The 17378-nt window shown below is 36.2% G+C and overlaps 2 protein-coding genes across 6 annotated transcripts in view; one reads left to right on the top strand and one right to left on the bottom strand.

The window, feature by feature from the left end:
- Positions 1-4450: 4450 nt before the first annotated feature.
- On the top strand, positions 4451-6848 carry LOC117911562 (pentatricopeptide repeat-containing protein At1g26900, mitochondrial). The gene has a single exon (XM_034825974.1). The coding sequence runs from the start codon at positions 4557-4559 to the stop codon at positions 6348-6350; it is 1794 nt and encodes a 597-aa protein (XP_034681865.1). The 5' UTR covers positions 4451-4556; the 3' UTR covers positions 6351-6848.
- A 256-nt stretch (positions 6849-7104) lies between these two features.
- The window catches only part of LOC117917042 (PH, RCC1 and FYVE domains-containing protein 1-like), a 29468-nt gene continuing 19194 nt past the window's right edge, over positions 7105-17378 (bottom strand). For 4 of the 5 annotated variants that reach the window (XM_034833284.1, XM_034833277.1, XM_034833295.1 and 1 more), the window contains 3 exons: positions 16002-16148; positions 9654-9946; positions 7105-7939 (listed from right to left, as the gene is read on the bottom strand). In XM_034833284.1, coding sequence (XP_034689175.1) covers positions 7846-7939; positions 9654-9946; positions 16002-16148 — 534 coding nt within the window. In that variant the 3' untranslated portion in view covers positions 7105-7845. The remainder of the gene's footprint in view (positions 7940-9653; positions 9947-16001; positions 16149-17378) is intronic. The other variant, XM_034833289.1, reaches the window with a different exon arrangement.

Consider the following 17378-nt stretch of genomic DNA (forward strand, 5'->3'; position numbering starts at 1 on the left):
TATTTTTTTTGTACTATGTAGTTGCATTAGGAACATGGGTTGTACGTCTATTGCTTCTTGTGATGCAATATGTCATAGTTCAATGCAATCCAAAGGTTTTGCAACTCAATTGCAAAATATAAAAACATGTCTTTGGAATCTAAACGGTATTATAATGTGGTATTAGGTTCGGGTTATACTATCAAAATTGTGGAAAAGTTTCACAATGCAATCTGCTTGATGTCATTAGGAGGGAAAGTTTTGACACAAATATGAGAAGAATTCCCCCAAGCGTATGTCAGTTAAACGCTCAATTGATAAATGTTTTTGGAAAATAATAGCTCATTTTATTGTTGGGAATGAAATATTGCGAGTCCACATTTACAATGTCCAACACAATTACTCAGTCCAAGATGAGTATTCTTCACAAATAGGCTTTAGTTCTAAGAAAGGTGTCATTGCTATTGAGAAATTTTTGAGGTCAACTCTAAGTTATCTTCCTCATCAAATATCTGAAGATTTTGCAAGAGAACACCAAATTTAGTTAACTTATAACTAAGCTTGGAGGTTTAAAGAAAAAGCAAATGAGCATCTCTATGATAGCAAAGAAGCATCTCTATGATGCTTTAAAAGACTACTACAAGATATTGCATTGGTTGTGCCACAAGCTTCAACAAGTTAACCTTGGAACCATTACAAAATATACTTGTTCGGATGAGCATGTTTTGCAATTGTTTGTTGCATATGGGTTTTCAATTCAAGGATTCATGATGAATGTCATATTCAATTTGTCATTGATTCCTACAAGGATTCGTACAAGAGGGTTTTTTTTTTCTATCATAACATATGATGAAGATGATGGTATGTTTTCTATGACTTTTGAATTTTATAAGTTCTTAAAACTATTTGGATTGGTATTGGTTCTTAGAGAAGTTTGTTAGGATAGAGTCCTTAAAAATATGACATGAAGTAACAAATTTGAAATTCATTATTTAATGATATTCTAATATCACTTTTATCTATTCTTGTTCCATGCATTACACTTTATGAGCATTCTTGCCTACTATCTTTTACATTGTATATGATTTAGGTGTATTAAAAGTTGCATTAAAGATCTAAGTCACGGGTTCCTTATAAATAGATGACTTATTCATCTAGTTCATGAATTTAGGAAACCCATTAGAGGTTGTAGTACACCACCTCCTAATTAGAGGGATGATTGATTTTGGCTATCGGGATGGGTTTCCCATAGGGAGTGCACTAGTGTGTATGATTACATATTGGACAGGACCAATGATGGGTCATGACTTAAGACTATCAAGTAGTCATGACCTCACCAAGTTGCTTCATTGTGTTGTCTCTCAATTTGAAGAGAGTATTGAGTTTATACTAAAATTAGTAATGACTTCGACCTATGAGTGAAATTGTAAGTTGATCATTCCCTATAAATTGGGTCACTATTGATGGAAGCCGATAGTAATAAATATTCTCAATAGAAGCACCATGATATCTTATAGGATTGAGATAAAGTGTCTCATTGGGTGATTCTAAGGATGAGTGTCTAGGAAAACTATGGTCATTAGTAGTTCTTTAAGTGGAACTTGACATTAGCTCTTGGAGAACTAAGATATATTAGTTGAACACATAATAGGAGGGTCTGTAATTCAAGGATAGTAAAGGTAATTTTGAAAGGATGATAGTTTTCACCTTATTAGACTACGAATACCAGTTCATAGGGAGACTAAACGCAATGGATAGCAAATCATGAACTCAAGCATATGATGTCTCGTTGTTATTTATATAGGATACTAGAGTCTAGTTGATTCTTTGTAGTGAGATGTTGAATCAAGTTTAGAATTGGGTTTTGAGGGAGCTAATACTCTTATGGATCTTAGTCGTCCCCATTCGAGCTCATGTACCTTATTGGAACAAATTAGCTCTAGGTTCACTTTTATGTGTTGATTCATGCCTAATTGGTGTCTCAGCTGATTCGTGTCCAGCTGGTGCTCCTTGATGGTGGGAGTAATCAACAAAATTTATAACCTACAACACCATGAACTAGGGTAGCAAAGAAAAAGCTATTATAGCATAGTGGCTCTAGGATCGTTCACTGGGAAGGGTACTCAAACTAAAAATGATACCAATTCAAAGTGAATTGGTTTTGTTTCATTTCAAGAATAGCTTAAGAAATAAAACACAAACTTTGGTTGAAAAAGGTTTGGACTGAGATTAACAACACAGCAAGTGATGAAAATTACTTAAGAAGAAAAGCATTCCTTGGAGATTCAGGTATACAGGGGAGGTTCCTCATGCAATAGCATAGCTCCGGTCAGTTGGTTCAATTCCTCACATTAGAGAATTAACATAAAGTCAATTCTCTAACAGGTGCTGCACAAATGCATCCCTCAATTGGATTTCAGCTTTAATTCTCTCACTGATGCAACTTGCAATGGTTTGAGCCTCTCACTAGCCTTTACCATTCAAGGTGATCTTTAACCTTGGACTTCCTTTCACAAGCTCGCAAGAGATAACTAATGGATGTCTCCTTAGAGTCCAAAAGCTTACCAAGTGTTGGCAATTCTAGAAAATCCTACCTTTAAGTCACCTACCAGAGGCTCGCAAGGGGTAAACTAGTGCATCTCCATGGTTAGAGATCACTTGCCTTACCAAGTGTTGGCCCAGGTGACTCCAAGGCGTTTTAAGTTAACTAAAAACGTAGAAACCATTCATGGGACACACTTTCTATTCATTCATAGCTGAAACCACAAAGCTTCTGATTCTTGCACTTGAAACCTTTCCCGACAACCTTAACTCCAAGGAACTAAAAGGTTTAGTTACTCATTCTCTGGGGAAAACTCCTCAGAGAGTGCATAACTTAGTAAATAAAATAAAAAACACAATCAAAGTGAGAAGGTAAAGCAGAGCTCAAGCTGCGTATTTTACTTCCTTTGAAACTTTTACAAAAGGTTCAACACCCTTAGAACAGGCTCTTCGGGCTATATTTATACCAAAATTACATTGATGGCTATTACATGGATATTTTGCCAAATTCCTAACTTAAAAGCTAAGGAATCCTATAATTGGTGGCTTACAAGGAGAATTTGGGGATTTAGGCAACAAAAATCTAATGAAAAATATCTCCAAGTGTCGGTTACAAATATCAGGAAGCACTAAGCACCATTTCGCAGGAGAAAAATGAGGTCTGCGAAATTTCGCAGATGAACCATAAGGGCTGCGAAATTTCTTCATAGCAACCAGCTGATTTCGCACTGCTGCAAAGTTGGCTTTCATCTTGTGGTGTTTGGCTTCCATCGCGTCGTGAAGCTTCAGGGGAAATCCATGGTACTGTACAAAAAGGCTGCGAAATCATTCCGCAACAAAATGGTGATTTCGCAGCACTTTTCTGAAGCCTTCCTTCAACTTGGAGCAGTTGTCTTCCAAAGGCTGTAACTTCCTCATTTCATCTCCAAATCGAATACGGTTTGAAGCATTGGATTGTTGACTTCCTAAGCTTTCAAATGACATATAGCATGCATAATTTGGACTCCAGGAAGTGCTCCAAAAGTGGCTGAAATGACTGTCATCAAGAATGCCTCAGGATTGGATTCTCTTTGCTTCCCCTCCTTGCATTTCCACTTTGCTTATGGCAAAAGGGCTTCAAAGCTTTGGTTCTTCATACCTCTAAGCTTCCCATTGCTTTGCCAAGGATTCCAAACAACTCTCCTCAATCTCATATTGCTTTGGTGATCAAAAAGCTATCAAAACACCAAAACTTAAGGCAATTTGATTAGAATTGATTGAAAGGGGTTTTAACATGTTAATTGGGTTAAAAGGCAATAACTACTACTCAAAAATGTTTAAAATGATTAATTACAAGCTATCAAATAGCACTTTTTGAGTAGTAATCACTCCCCCCAACTGACATATTGCTAGTCCCTTAGCAATGAAGGAGAGAAAAATAAAATAAAAATACCATAATTTACAAATCATGCTAATCACTTCCAAAAATATTTAAGTGGCATGACTGACAAAACTCTCACATGGAACATTAAAGAAATATAGCCTCATGTAGAATCTTCCATGAAAAATTTTCTTTGTCCCTTGAAATTTTATTACTTTGAATATCCCTAATATCTCTTGTTTTTAATTTGGGTAAATTTATTCAACATGTATGTTGTAATCTTTAAAAATACTCATTCAATCCTCCTACTTCAGGGTGTTACCCTAGGCATAGGTTTTTTCAATTGGTTGGTTTCCTTCTTAATGAGTTTTCGTTGTCGCTAAAATATGGGTGCTATTGCAACCCTTTTAACCAAATTTTTTTTTTTTCTTTTTTTCAACGATGGACTTCTCTCACCGATAAAAATACAGACATTGAACCAAGCAAACAATGAACCCAAACGACTTGCCAAAATCAAGACTAAAATTCAAAGATTTCCGTGTCATATTTTTTCATTAGTAAAAAACATGAAAATTATAAATTATTATTTTACCAAATACAATAATCAAAATTGAAGCAGCGGTAGGCTTATGTTGCTTTGGAGAATCTTGCCTCAATTCAAAATTTTGTATCGCCGATGATCTTTGGTAGTGCTTCATGGGTGAGGCAAAAGTTCCAATCTTGGTCATTGCATCACTTCCCTAAATACTACTCCACAGCCCCAGAAGATCAAAGCCTCATTTCCCTACTGCAATCTTGCACTCAGACCTCTGAAATCTGTCAAGTCCATGGCTCCATGGTCAAAACTGGCCTTGTCAATGTCCCCTTCACTTTGAGCAAGCTTCTTGCATCTTCCATACAAGACACTGACTATGCAGCCTCAATTTTCAACCAGATTCCAAATCCAAATCTCTTTATGTTCAATACTATGCTTAGAGGCTATTCAATTAGTCACCATCCAAAACAAGCTTTTGTTGTCTTCAAGGTTTTGAGGGCTCAACAAATGATACTCGACCAGTTTTCCTTCATCCCAACCCTCAAAGCTTGTGCTCGCGAATTGGCTTACGAAACTGGCCAAGGGATTCATGGGGTTGTTGTGAGGTCTGGGCATGGACTGTTTACCAACGTGAAGAATGCACTTTTGCATTTTTATTGTGTTTGTGGGAGAATTGGAGATGCCCATCAGTTGTTTGATGAGATTCCTCCGAAAATTGATTTGGTTTCATGGAACACTTTGTTGGGTGGATATCTCCAGGTGCCCCACCCCACTATGGTCACTTGCTTGTTCGGAGAAATGTGTAGGAAAGGTCTAAAATTTAGCACCACAACAATTTCCAGTGTGTTGTGTGCTGTGGGTGATTTGGGAAACATTCTTGGTGGAGTATCTCTTCATGGGCATTGCATTAAGGTTGGCTTTTGTTCAGATTTAAATGTGGCTACTGCTTTGATTGATATGTACGCAAATGCTGGGTTTATTGATTTAGGGCATAAAATTTTTTATCAAGTCCCCAAAAAGGATGTTGTCTTATGGAATTGTTTGATAGATGGGTATGCAAGAAGTGGCCTGTTACAAGAATCATTGGCTCTACTGCAACTGATGAAACGTGAACAAGTGAAACCCAATTCATCTACATTGGTAGGGTTGCTTTCGGCTTGTGCTGCTGCCGGAGCATCGGGTGTAGGCCTATGTATCAGCAACTATGTGGAGGAGGAGCAAATAGCATTGGATGCAGTTCTCGGCACCGCTCTGGTTGATATGTACTGTAAATGTGGGTTCCTCGAGAAGGCTATTGATGTTTTTGAAAGGATGGAAATCAAAGACGTGAAATCTTGGACAGCCATGATTTCAGGTTATGGGGTGCACGGGCAGGCAAAAAATGCCATTATGATCTTTCATAGAATGGAGGTGGAGGGCTATAGGCCTAATGAAGTCACTTTCTTAGCAGTTTTGAATGCTTGTAGCCATGGAGGTATGGTGGTAGAGGGGATAAGTTTCTTAGAGAAAATGGTTCGACAATATGGCTTTTCCCCAAAGGTTGAACACTATGGATGTATGATTGATCTCTTGGGCCGTGCAGGGTTGCTGGAAGAAGCACATAACCTAATCAAGAGTTTGCCCATTGAGGGCGATGCTACCGGGTGGCGTGCATTGCTCGCAGCTTGCAGGGTGTATGGAAATGTTGACTTGGGAGAACGCGTGAAGAGAGTGCTGTTGGAAATCTTTGATGAACACCCCACTGATTCCATCCTTCTTTCTAGCACATACGCTATTGCAGGAAGGTTGCCTGATTATACAAGAATGCAGGAGATTAAGGAAGAAAAGATGATGAAGGAAGCTGGATGTAGTGCAATTGAGATGGATAGCCATGGGTGGGAGCATATTAGGGAATATGGGAGCTCAAGCAAGGGACCCCCTCATGCGAATGCTTAATCCCCAGTCAATTCTTTCAACACTTACCTTGCTTACTCATGATATCAATAAACTTCGATTTTTTATTTTTTATTTTTTTTTGAGTTTCAGCACCGATCTTCAACTAATTGATAACAAACACAGACTCACCCTGAGTTTGAAGGCCCTCCAAATTCTAGCAGTTGTGCAGCTGAATATCATTCTGAAACATGCATGCTTTGGCTCTTCCATGCGAAATAAAAAAGTGACCAAGTCAGAGATGATGGATCAGGCTCGGACGAAATTCAGGGTTTGCATCTCCTTCACGTGAGTGGCTCCAAATATATATATATATATATATTATTAACTTCGGTTAGGGTCATCCTTGAATTCATTCTTTTGTTGTTGCACGTTGAAAAGGGTTTCCTTGGATGAGGGTTACAACCCTAAAATCATCTGGAAAATATGGCTAGCTTGTGGGTTGGTCTGTTTCTCTATGATGCTGTGGCATTCTCTATATAAGAAAATATATTTTCATAACATGGAGTACTACTTGATGTGGAAATGAAGTGCTCACCGTTCCATTGTACCCTCCACCTCCTAAAGTCGAGGGGGCAGGCAGGGAAAGAAAAAGGAATCTGAGGTTATACCATGGACATTATTACTCAGAATTTCACGTAATAAACATTTTTGACTAAAAATAAGTTATTAAAAATTTATACTAATTTCGAAAACAAATTTGGCATACCTTAAAGTATAGTTTTTCTTAAAAAAAATATTCAACTCCAAAAAAAAAAAAAAAAAAAAGTACTTTTTATATTTGAGCTCCTAAAAATAATTGAGAACCATAGCTGTTTACAAAAACGCTATCAAATAGTCCTCAAATTTTGAATCAAAAGATATCCTAATGCACAGGATCCAAAATTTTCTTTTTTAGTATCCTCATATTCAGGAACCACGGGAAGAAAAGAAAAACAGGATGAGAACCTTGGACGGAAAAGCATCAGATTTTCTTGACTCGTAAAGAAGAAAAAATTACTGCTGCACAAACTCAACAGTGCTCAAAATATCATTTTCATTTTTCCCTTGGCACTTACTTTCTTCCTACATTCGTACCTCTCTTACATCTTGATATACATAGCTCTGACTGCCAACGTGCGACCAAACATGGTTAGGGCTCAGGCAGCTTCTTTCCAAGCTTGAAAGGTAGCAGACCACCACCAGATGGGCTCTCAAAGCACATTGAATCAGGTTGTTTGAAGCCAAGGCAGGATAAAGCCAATCCACATAGTGGCTTAGCTTTCTATAGGGCTATGTCTCTTGTTTGATCCTTTCCCAGATGAGAACTGAGACTGCATGTTTGGAACTGTGAACAAAGTCATGATGGTAAGGGAGAGACACGGGATCTTTGATTTTCAACTCCACTGAATGACTGAAACAAAAAATATACAGTTTTCAGTAGAGGGGGAGAGGGTCATGGAGAACAGTTACGTCAGTTAGGCTTTCCTTCACCCATTGTGTTCGTGCCAGTTACGTATTACTCCACACTTCTTATGTCGTGCCGCTCACATACTTTGGACCCATTTTCAGCCCACCAAACCTCTGCCTGTTCCTCAGTGAAGCGTTTCCGACTGTAGAAAAAACATCCAATTGCTCACTAGAAGAACAAATCCAATCAACAAGGTAAAAAGATATAGAAACTAATAGGTAATTTAACAGTACTATCCATAAAAGCACACCACCATCAAGCTACAAATTATCAAATATTCATTACTTAGTTTCTGATTTTCTTAAGCATTAGATACAATAAATATCCGTTTCAGCCAAGGCAACTCAAATACTTGGTTCAAAATGCAGGCTGGAAAAGGTTAATGATGCAGGCACCTGATCATGACAAGCCTCACTACTTTGTAGGAATGATTATGACAATCATAGTAGTAATAGCAGTAGCAGCTGCCGCAGCAGGTAGTTAACAAAAAGTGCCATACCTTCGTTGCAGTGCCAGGGACTTATGGGCTTAGGTGTTCTTGGTTTTCAAGGTGGTGTTTGTTTGGTGCTTAGTTCTTTTTCTCATGGTTTTTGAGGTGGTGTACATCAATGCCTAAGGTCAATTGAAAAGCTTGAGATGAAAGAGCCATCTTGAGAATAGAAGCAGAAAGTTGGGGAAGGTGATGTCTTTGTTGTAATCTAGTGCATTTGGAAGGAAAGAAATAGGTGCACGATTAAAAGAGAGGAGCTTCCAATTCTGAAGTTGAATGAGGTGTCCTAAGATCACTTTTAGTGTGAGATTGTACCTCCTCTCTTACTGAGTTTTGCTTGGTCCTAGAAGGTGGTTGAGCGTGCAGGTTTCTTTTATCCCTCTCATCAGGAGTTAAAACTGATGCATAGAACTGCTTCATGCAGTATGACGGTGCATCCATCTTTCTATAATATTGGAGGCCATCATTTGTAACTGAGAATGATATCGCATCAGGAACTCTATCCATACCACAACTTTACAAGTCACTTTCCTGCGTGGTCCTTCTACAAACACTGCATTGGATCTTTACACTTTTGGATGCATCTAAGAGCCTATAATTGAAAGGTGGTCCTAGTTTATCCTATCAAGAGTTAATAATTTTCCTGTAGAGGGAAAAGCAGTTAAAAGACCTCTGAAGCAAATGGTTTGAGTTGAGGAGTTGGTATTGTTTTAGCAAAGCAAATGCAGGTCAACCAAATAATCAATTGGAGCACCATTTGAAAGAAATACATGACACAATCTTTAAAGTAACCAAGACATTACACTGAAAAAGGGTGTGTGCAAGAATCATGATGAAATTTTTTCATATAACAAGCACAGAAATTCCTTACTAAAATATATGAATATCATATGTTTGACGTTTTCAGGTCTAATATCTGATAAAAGCACATACTTGGACCATTAAAGCAGTGAGAGTTTATTTTGACACAACACAAGGATCACACTCAAAGCATGTAGGTGTTTTGCTGTGAGATTGGACTCTGTAGATGAAGTTATAAATCACTTGGGTTCAATATAAATTCTGGATAGCATTAAAAATGAGTGACTTCTATAGAACTAGCATCAATTTGGAATAAGATTGAACCATTGTCTACTAGAATGCTTTGATCATGTGCAATGAATAATGATTATTGCATCATTAATAAGTGAGTGACACAATTCTAGTTGAAGGCACTATAAGAAAGGCAAAAAAGAATGTTAATAAGGTTAGGAAAAAAGAGAAGTCCCTTGACTTAACAGAAATATACTTTTATATTGTAGGTTGAATTGAGTTGAATATATTAGCCTTTCACTTTTCAAAATAAAAGATGATGCTGTACAAATACCTGAAACGAACCCGTCTGAGTTCATTACCACCCCCTGCCAAGGACGAAAGAGTTAGGTACACGCCTGGTTCATCTTGCACTACCCATTCTGACTTTTCAGTTTGTGCCTTGGTTCCACTGGACAGGATAGGATTTACTGAACTGCCATTGGACTCGCTCTCAGGAGAGGTTAGGCTTGTTGAATGGTTCTCATTAGAGAACATATCTACAATATTAGGAGTTTGTCTGGCACTAGAACCTGATTTACTAATGGAAATATGTTCTTCTGGCACTCTTTCAGCCATCTCCTTCAACTGCAGAACATTGGACCAATTACAGGATCAGAACATTGAGTAAGAATCAACACCCTACCTTACACCCAAAATAAAGAGAAAATAGATTTTTTTTTTTTAATGAGTTAGGTCAAGCGGGAAAAATGGATAATGATAATTGTTCCATGTTTTCATAATTTTTCTTTTCAATTGGTTAGTAAATTAACTTCAGTATTCGCTCTCTGTTTTTCATCATAATCAGAGTGAATGTTAGCATTTCATCAGCAGATAGGAACTCAGACTTTTATAAAAACATAACCAAATATAGTTTCACTAAGTTTTGAATTGACTATAGTTAGTTGCTTAATTACAAACCTATGTAAATACATATAACTAACAATGAGCATATTATATGAGACACCATCTGCATCAATGATACCAGGGGATATCTTATCTAAGATTTTAACATTTCAATAAATGGACTGCATTTCTACCTTTTCATCACTTGGGGATTTCGTTTTTATAGTGTGTTCAATGAACTACATAACAAAATGTCATCCCTTTTCCTTTAGGCTATGTTTGGTTGGTGTGATAGGATAGGATAGGATATGTACATCCTAGGATATCATATCCCATTGAATAAGAAATGCATATCCTAAGATATGATATCTAATGAAAATGATATCCTAAGGTAGCATATCCAATAGGATATATTATGTTATGCTTATATTTAGTTATTGACATGAATAAAAAAAAATGAAATCTATGTTATTTTTCAATGTTTAAAATAAAAATTATATTACATTCTAATATTTTCTATTTAAAAAAAAATGAAATTTCTTTTACATTTAACAATATTCATGAGTAAATATTTAACTTTATAAATAAAACTTTTTTATATTATGTTATTCAATATGTAAACATAATATCTATAAAGATATATTATTTTACAATATATTTTATAAATATGTTTTTTAGTTCTTTTTTAACCACAAATTTAATTTTATAATAAAAAATTTATTTTGCAAAATAAGTAATATAAAAGAAATAAAATTTGTTAAAAATAAATAAATGTATGATTCATGGAATATGCATATCTTATATCTTAGTTTCGGATTAATGTATCCCATGTAAAAGGGATATAAAAAAAAATGAAGATGGAGAATATGTCTCACAACTTATCCTATCCCATATTTGGTAAAGCATAAGATATGATAAGTGATGGAATAACTTATCCTATCCCATCATCAACCAAACATGGAATAGGATATAATATTCTCTCTTTTATCCTATCTCATGTTATATCCGACTAATCAAACATGGCCTTAGAAATTATTTGGAACTCCCCGATTCCTTCTAAAGTGAGTTTTTTTTGCTTAGGAAGCTTATTGGTGGAAGGTGTTGACGGACCAGCTCCAAAGAAGAGGTTGGTCATTAGTCAATAGGTATACTCTTTGCAAAGAAGAGGTGGAATCTATTGACCACATTCTTCTTCATTGTGCTAAGGCAAGGATCTTATGGCTATTGGTGTTCTCTTTATTTGACATCCCTTAGGTTATTTTTGGTTTTGTAAGGAGCACCCTACTAGAGTGGCAAGGTTCTTTTGTGAGAAGGAAGCGTCGGAAGGCTTGGAGAGCAGCTCCATTATGCATTTTTTGGACTATTTGGAAAAAAAGAAATCAAAAAGTATTTGAAGATGAGGAGATGTCATATCAAAGGATTAAAAGTTCATTCCTTGACAATCTTGCTATGTGGATTTGGGTGTACATGAATGGGAGATCTATGTACTTAATTTTTTTTTTTTTTTTTGATAGATAAACATCAGCATATATTAGAAAAGGCTGAAAAGCCTCATGTATACAGGGAGTATACACAAAAGCCCAAAAAGAAGAACATACAAGAAAAAAAGAGGGAAAAAACCTCACACACCCTCAAGTGGCCGCTAGCCACTCCAAAAAGCCTAAAAGAGAATAGGTATCCTCACCAATGTACACCCTAGCCCAACTCCACAAGTTACATACAAAAAAATTCTTTAATTTTTGAATATCCAAAGATCCTCCCCTAAAAGCTAACCTATTCCTTTCCTTCCACACCGTCCAAAATATGCACAACGGAATGGAATTCCAGGTACTTTTTCTTTTTTTCCCCACAAAAGAGCCCCTCCAGCTAAGTAGCACTTCCATAACTGAATTTGGGAACACCCACTGGACTCCAAAAATGGAGAGGGCAATCTCCCAAAAAGTCTTAACCACTGTACAATGAACTAGAATATGATTCGCATTTTCCTCTTCACAGCCACACAAAAAACACCGATTAGGGAGCTGCCACCCCCTTCTTTGAAGCTTATCCAAGGTGAGGATCTTCCCCCACGAAGCTTCCCAAGCAAAAAAAGACACTTTTGTTGGAACCTTTTCCATCCAAATGCGTCTGTTCGGGAAGACACAGGCTGAGGACCCCACCAGCATTTTGTAAGCCCCCTTAACCCCAAAAATACCATTGCCTTCCCTTTTCCATCTCACAGCATCCTCCTCAGTAGAAGTCCTAAAATCCCTCAGCAGATTCAGCATATTTCCTATCTGGTCCAGCTCCCAATCGTTGAGATCTCTAGCCAATCTAAGATTCCAACCTCCTTGACCCATGCTAGAGTCCCACACTTCACTTACTTTGGCATTCCTATGCCCTGCCAAGGTAAACAACTGTGGGAAAGAGTGAGCAAGCGCCTCATTACCACACCACTTATCCATCCAGAAAAGCACTTTGGTCCCCTTCCCTACCTTAAAATCAATGCTCTCCCAACACCAATCAGCTTCCTTCATTATCTCCTTCCACAATCCCACTCCATAAGGCCCACAAACATCCTTAGTCCTCCACCCACATCCCTCTTGGCCATACTTTACCCCTATCACCATTTTCCAAAGGTCTCTTTCTCGTAGGCATATCTCCACACCCATTTGCCCAGCAATGCTTTATTCAAAAAATCAATCTTTCGGATGCCTAATCCTCCCTCCTCCTTAGGGCTACAAACCACCTTCCAATTAATTAAGTGAGCTTTCCTCTCTAAACTTCCTCCCATTCTCCTGCCAACATTTCTCCTAATGTCTAGTCCTCGTATCCTTGACGCAGAAGACCAGGCCTTCCACGAGCGGCCCTAAGCTCGCCGGCCCCAACTTGATCCACGAGGAGACACCTCTCTTTCTTTCCACTATGAAGATTTGAGTCCTACCCTTCTTTCTCTCTGTTTCGACCTCAAAGGTCTTCGATTCTACCCCAAAACTCCTTCTAAGAACCCCTGAATGAATGAAGCCCGTTGCGTCCCCGATCCCATCCTGGCCCCATCTCGCTTTCCCGTCTCTCTCACCCACTCTCTCTCTAGGTCTTTCTCTCTCCTCCATCTCCCTAGTTTCCTATATCGAGATCTATGTACTTAATTGATTGTGTAGATTGGATGTGCTCTGGTTAAGAGAGGGAGTATAGTCTTGTTTTCCCTTTTTTTTTGGCATCTTTTGCTCATTGTATACTTTTAGTGTTCTCTTGTGCATTTTTTGCACTTTTAATACATTCTCTTATCAAAAAATAAATAAATTTAATTGCAAATGCTATTGTCAAGAATTATTAAATAAATATATATACATGCATTCTGATGGAAGATAAATTTGTCTGAGAAAGAGATGGGATGAAGAATCCTCCATATACATTGCAAGCAAATAATTGTATTTGCATCTTCAAGTGTCCAATATGTCTATTAAACCTCGTATCAGACTCATTTTCTCCCCACATGCCCACAAGTTGAAATCTCCTCCAAGAAACACATATTACATGATATTAATCATATAACCATCTGCTCCATGTCTTTTATGAATGATTTATTACTTTATTTTCACATGATAACAAAGTGATATAGATGGTTATTCCCAGTTGAGACTATTCATATAATGGGTCAGAACATAGGCAGCAAAGGCATAGTTAAATCTAATCCTGCTATGCAAGTGGGATATCCTTATTCAAACTAAAACATATGCACTGCAAGCATGTTTTATTTTGGTGGTGTTAGTATGAACAGTTTCAAGAATATACAGCGGAGAACATTGAACTCGAGTGAGGGACAAAGAAGAAACACGAACACAAAAATGTAGAAAATTATAATTATGTGCATCACATTTAATTTGCTAAATAAATTATTCTTTTATTAATATAACTGATTGATTTTTCCCCATAAAAATTTCCCAATTATTTTTCTACAATTATTGACATTTTAGTTCATCAGCAATGTCACCATCATTTTTTACTAAAATTGTTGATGTTTTAAAAAAGATTTAGAAAATATTTCATTAAAATTTTAATTTTCAATAAGAAATTTTAGAACCAAAAAAAATTAAATACAAATGTTTTCAATATTTCACTAAAGAATTGAAAGAAAATTCAGAAATAGAGATGGAGATTATTTGGAAAAGAATATTTGACATTTTTGAAACAACAGAAAATGTTTTATCACATCCAGATTCACTGTGCATAGCAAGACAATCATGGTATATGGCTATTTTTAGGATGCAATGGGTCTTCTTACTTCAGTCAACAATAAATTTTGGAGGCTAGATAAACAGCATAAGAAGGTTTGGCATTTGGCTCTCCTTTGCTTGTTTTGGTGCATCAGGAGAGAATATAATGATCATGTTTTTAACGAAGAAGAGCATTGAGATCAAAATCTGAAGGCGATTTTCATTAAATCCCTTAGGCAATGGTCTAGTGTACTCTTGGATTTGTAAAATTGTCTATTGATTGAGTTCATTAATAGTTTAAGTTTGTAGATAGCTAGATTGATCTTTGCTTATTTTTTATTTTTTTCATGTGGAGTTAGGTTTTCTTGTTTTTTTGCTGCCTCTTCCATACCCTTGGTGTACCCTGTGCATGCCCTTTTTCTTTGGCGCCTTTAATCAGAATCTATTGGCCTAGGAAAAAGAGAAAATGTTTAAGATTTTACTTCAATTAATTTTTTTTCTTCAATTTTGTTGGAGAAAAACCTGAAATGAAACCTTAAGTGAGACAGAAAAAGTTTTAGGGGTGGTTTAATTAATAATAAAAATTAAAACGAATTTTTAAAAATTATTTCCATTTTCAAATATGAAAATTATTAAAGCACATGACTTTTTTGAAAATTTGAAAAAGAGTACTTCAACATTTTCTAAAAATGACCAATTTTTAAAAATGTTTTCAGAGGTAGTTCTGAAAACATTTTATCAAACCTTTTTTCCTCCCCTCAAAAAAGGCAAATGACTTTCATTTCCGCTATCAAAACAATCTCTCAGAAGTATTCTCAGAGAGATTAAAGAGATAGAATGAACATAAAAGAAAAGAGATAAAAGAAAAGTTTTATTTTTTGAGAAATATTTTTGTTTTATATACAATGCAGGATAATAATCACAGGAGACAAATCTAAGAATGAATTTTTATCTAAAGGAGAAATGGTTGTGATTGTAATGTAATCATGAGTTCTAAAAAAAATAAAAAAATAAAATAAAAAATTGTATTTTAATAGTTTTTGAAAGGGACAAATACGAAGCTTATGAAGCCAACATTATGAAAAGGGGAAAGTTTATATTTTAATAAATTATGTGGGGACTAATCATAAATTTTAGGAGTCAATAATTTGAGGGGCTAAATTTAACAAGGGAAAAAAATGATATTTTAAAAAAACTTGGGAATTTCCAGTAAGTACTGCCCCTGTAGATTTAGGCAATTGTTTCCTTATAAAGAATCAGCTGTGTATCCATATTAAACGTGGAAATTGCATGCATGCAGATTGTTTTTCACAAACTTGATAGCTACTTCTTTTGTTATTTATCTTATTGCTTCTTCACTCCTACAATATACAGAGATTGAACAAACTTGTAACATTCTTACCATCTCAAATTTACATGATTACTTTTTTTTTTTTTTGATTGGACAAATTTACATGATTATGACCATGTAGTTTTAAGGATACTTTCTTCAAATTAAAAAATGATGCTTTTTATAAGGTAAAGCTAAAAAAAGATGGCAGATCTCATCCAGTAAAATGCACATTCAATACAGCAAATCTGGAGAGGTGAAAATAACTAACCTGTGCAGTTAGAGACTTGATAACTTCCTTTGCAGCTTTGCATTTTTCAGCTTCACCTTCCGCTACAGCAGTGACCTCTTTCAATTTCCTAGATGATCTTTCAAGTTCAGCTTCAAGAATTTGCGATTTTCCAGTAAGGTTTTCTACCTGAGAAGTGTGTCAGTCAATTTTTACTTAGTATTCTTCATTCCAAACAAATAAAAAGAAATTATAGTATATAAAATGAAGAAATAAAATCATTAAGCACTCATTTACTAGTTACACTGCAGTTCAAGATGATCCTAAGACCACCCAGACCCACTGTCTTCCTCATCAATACATCTAAAGATTGGAATACCATGACAACATTGCCTTCACCCTTCTAGGTGGAACCTAATCAATCCTTAGAAGTCGAAATAATTTACACTATAATGTTAATACTGCAGGGCAACGTAAAAATAAAAATAACATGATTTATAGACTCCCCAATCCCCCCTGCACATGACACACCATTCTGTACTAAGCATTTTCCATGGTCTTCTTTGTTAAAACAAGTCATTAGTATTGACCTTCTTATTTGCCACAAGCCACAAAAAGGCCTCCACTTTTGAAGGAGCTTTGGGTTTCCAAATGAAATTTACAAGAATAAAAGGAACTGAATTGGTCAAAGTAGAGACAAAATTAAAGAAGAAGCTAACCAAGAACGATCCCAAGGATCTCAAGACCAAATCTCACATCAGGAAAAGTGAGTGACAAATAGACATAGGCAAAAGCAACCATTAGACAAGCTAGTTCCTCAATTTCTTAATCAAAGAGGTTATGACGAAAATTGAAGTTCCAAGATATAGACAGGGAGGAGGAAACTGGCATTGAGGAAATAACTGTTTTTCTCAACCTCACTACTTTATGAATGTTTAGGTACTGCTCACTAAGAGAATTATCACGCAACCAAAGATCTTCTCAAAAGTGAGTTTCTATATCATCACCCATAGAATAACAAGTGAAATGAAAAAGGTCCGAGGAGGTTTGTGTAATAACTTTCAAAGGGCATTTATGTGACCACCTAACAACACAGTTGGCATGCCATCCATTAGGGTTTAAAAGCATCAATCTCCCTAAGAAACCTCCACAACCACTTCCCTAGAAGGGCTTTATTCCTCAAGAATATTCTCCTAATGCCTAAACACCCTTCCCCCTTAGAATTACACATTTGGTTCTAACCCACAAGGTGTTCTCTCTTCCCTTACCCAACATTCTCAGTCTTGGCAGCTACTATAACTAGAGCTTTGAACAAAGATAGAAAATACAAGGGGATAAGGGATAAATACGACTACATAAGAATGGTTCTACCACCAAAGAACAAGTAGGCTTTCTTCCAACCATCTAAACGACAGGAAA

Source organism: Vitis riparia, chromosome 1, assembly GCF_004353265.1.
Source record: "Vitis riparia cultivar Riparia Gloire de Montpellier isolate 1030 chromosome 1, EGFV_Vit.rip_1.0, whole genome shotgun sequence".
NCBI classification, from domain to species: Eukaryota; Viridiplantae; Streptophyta; class Magnoliopsida; order Vitales; family Vitaceae; genus Vitis; species Vitis riparia.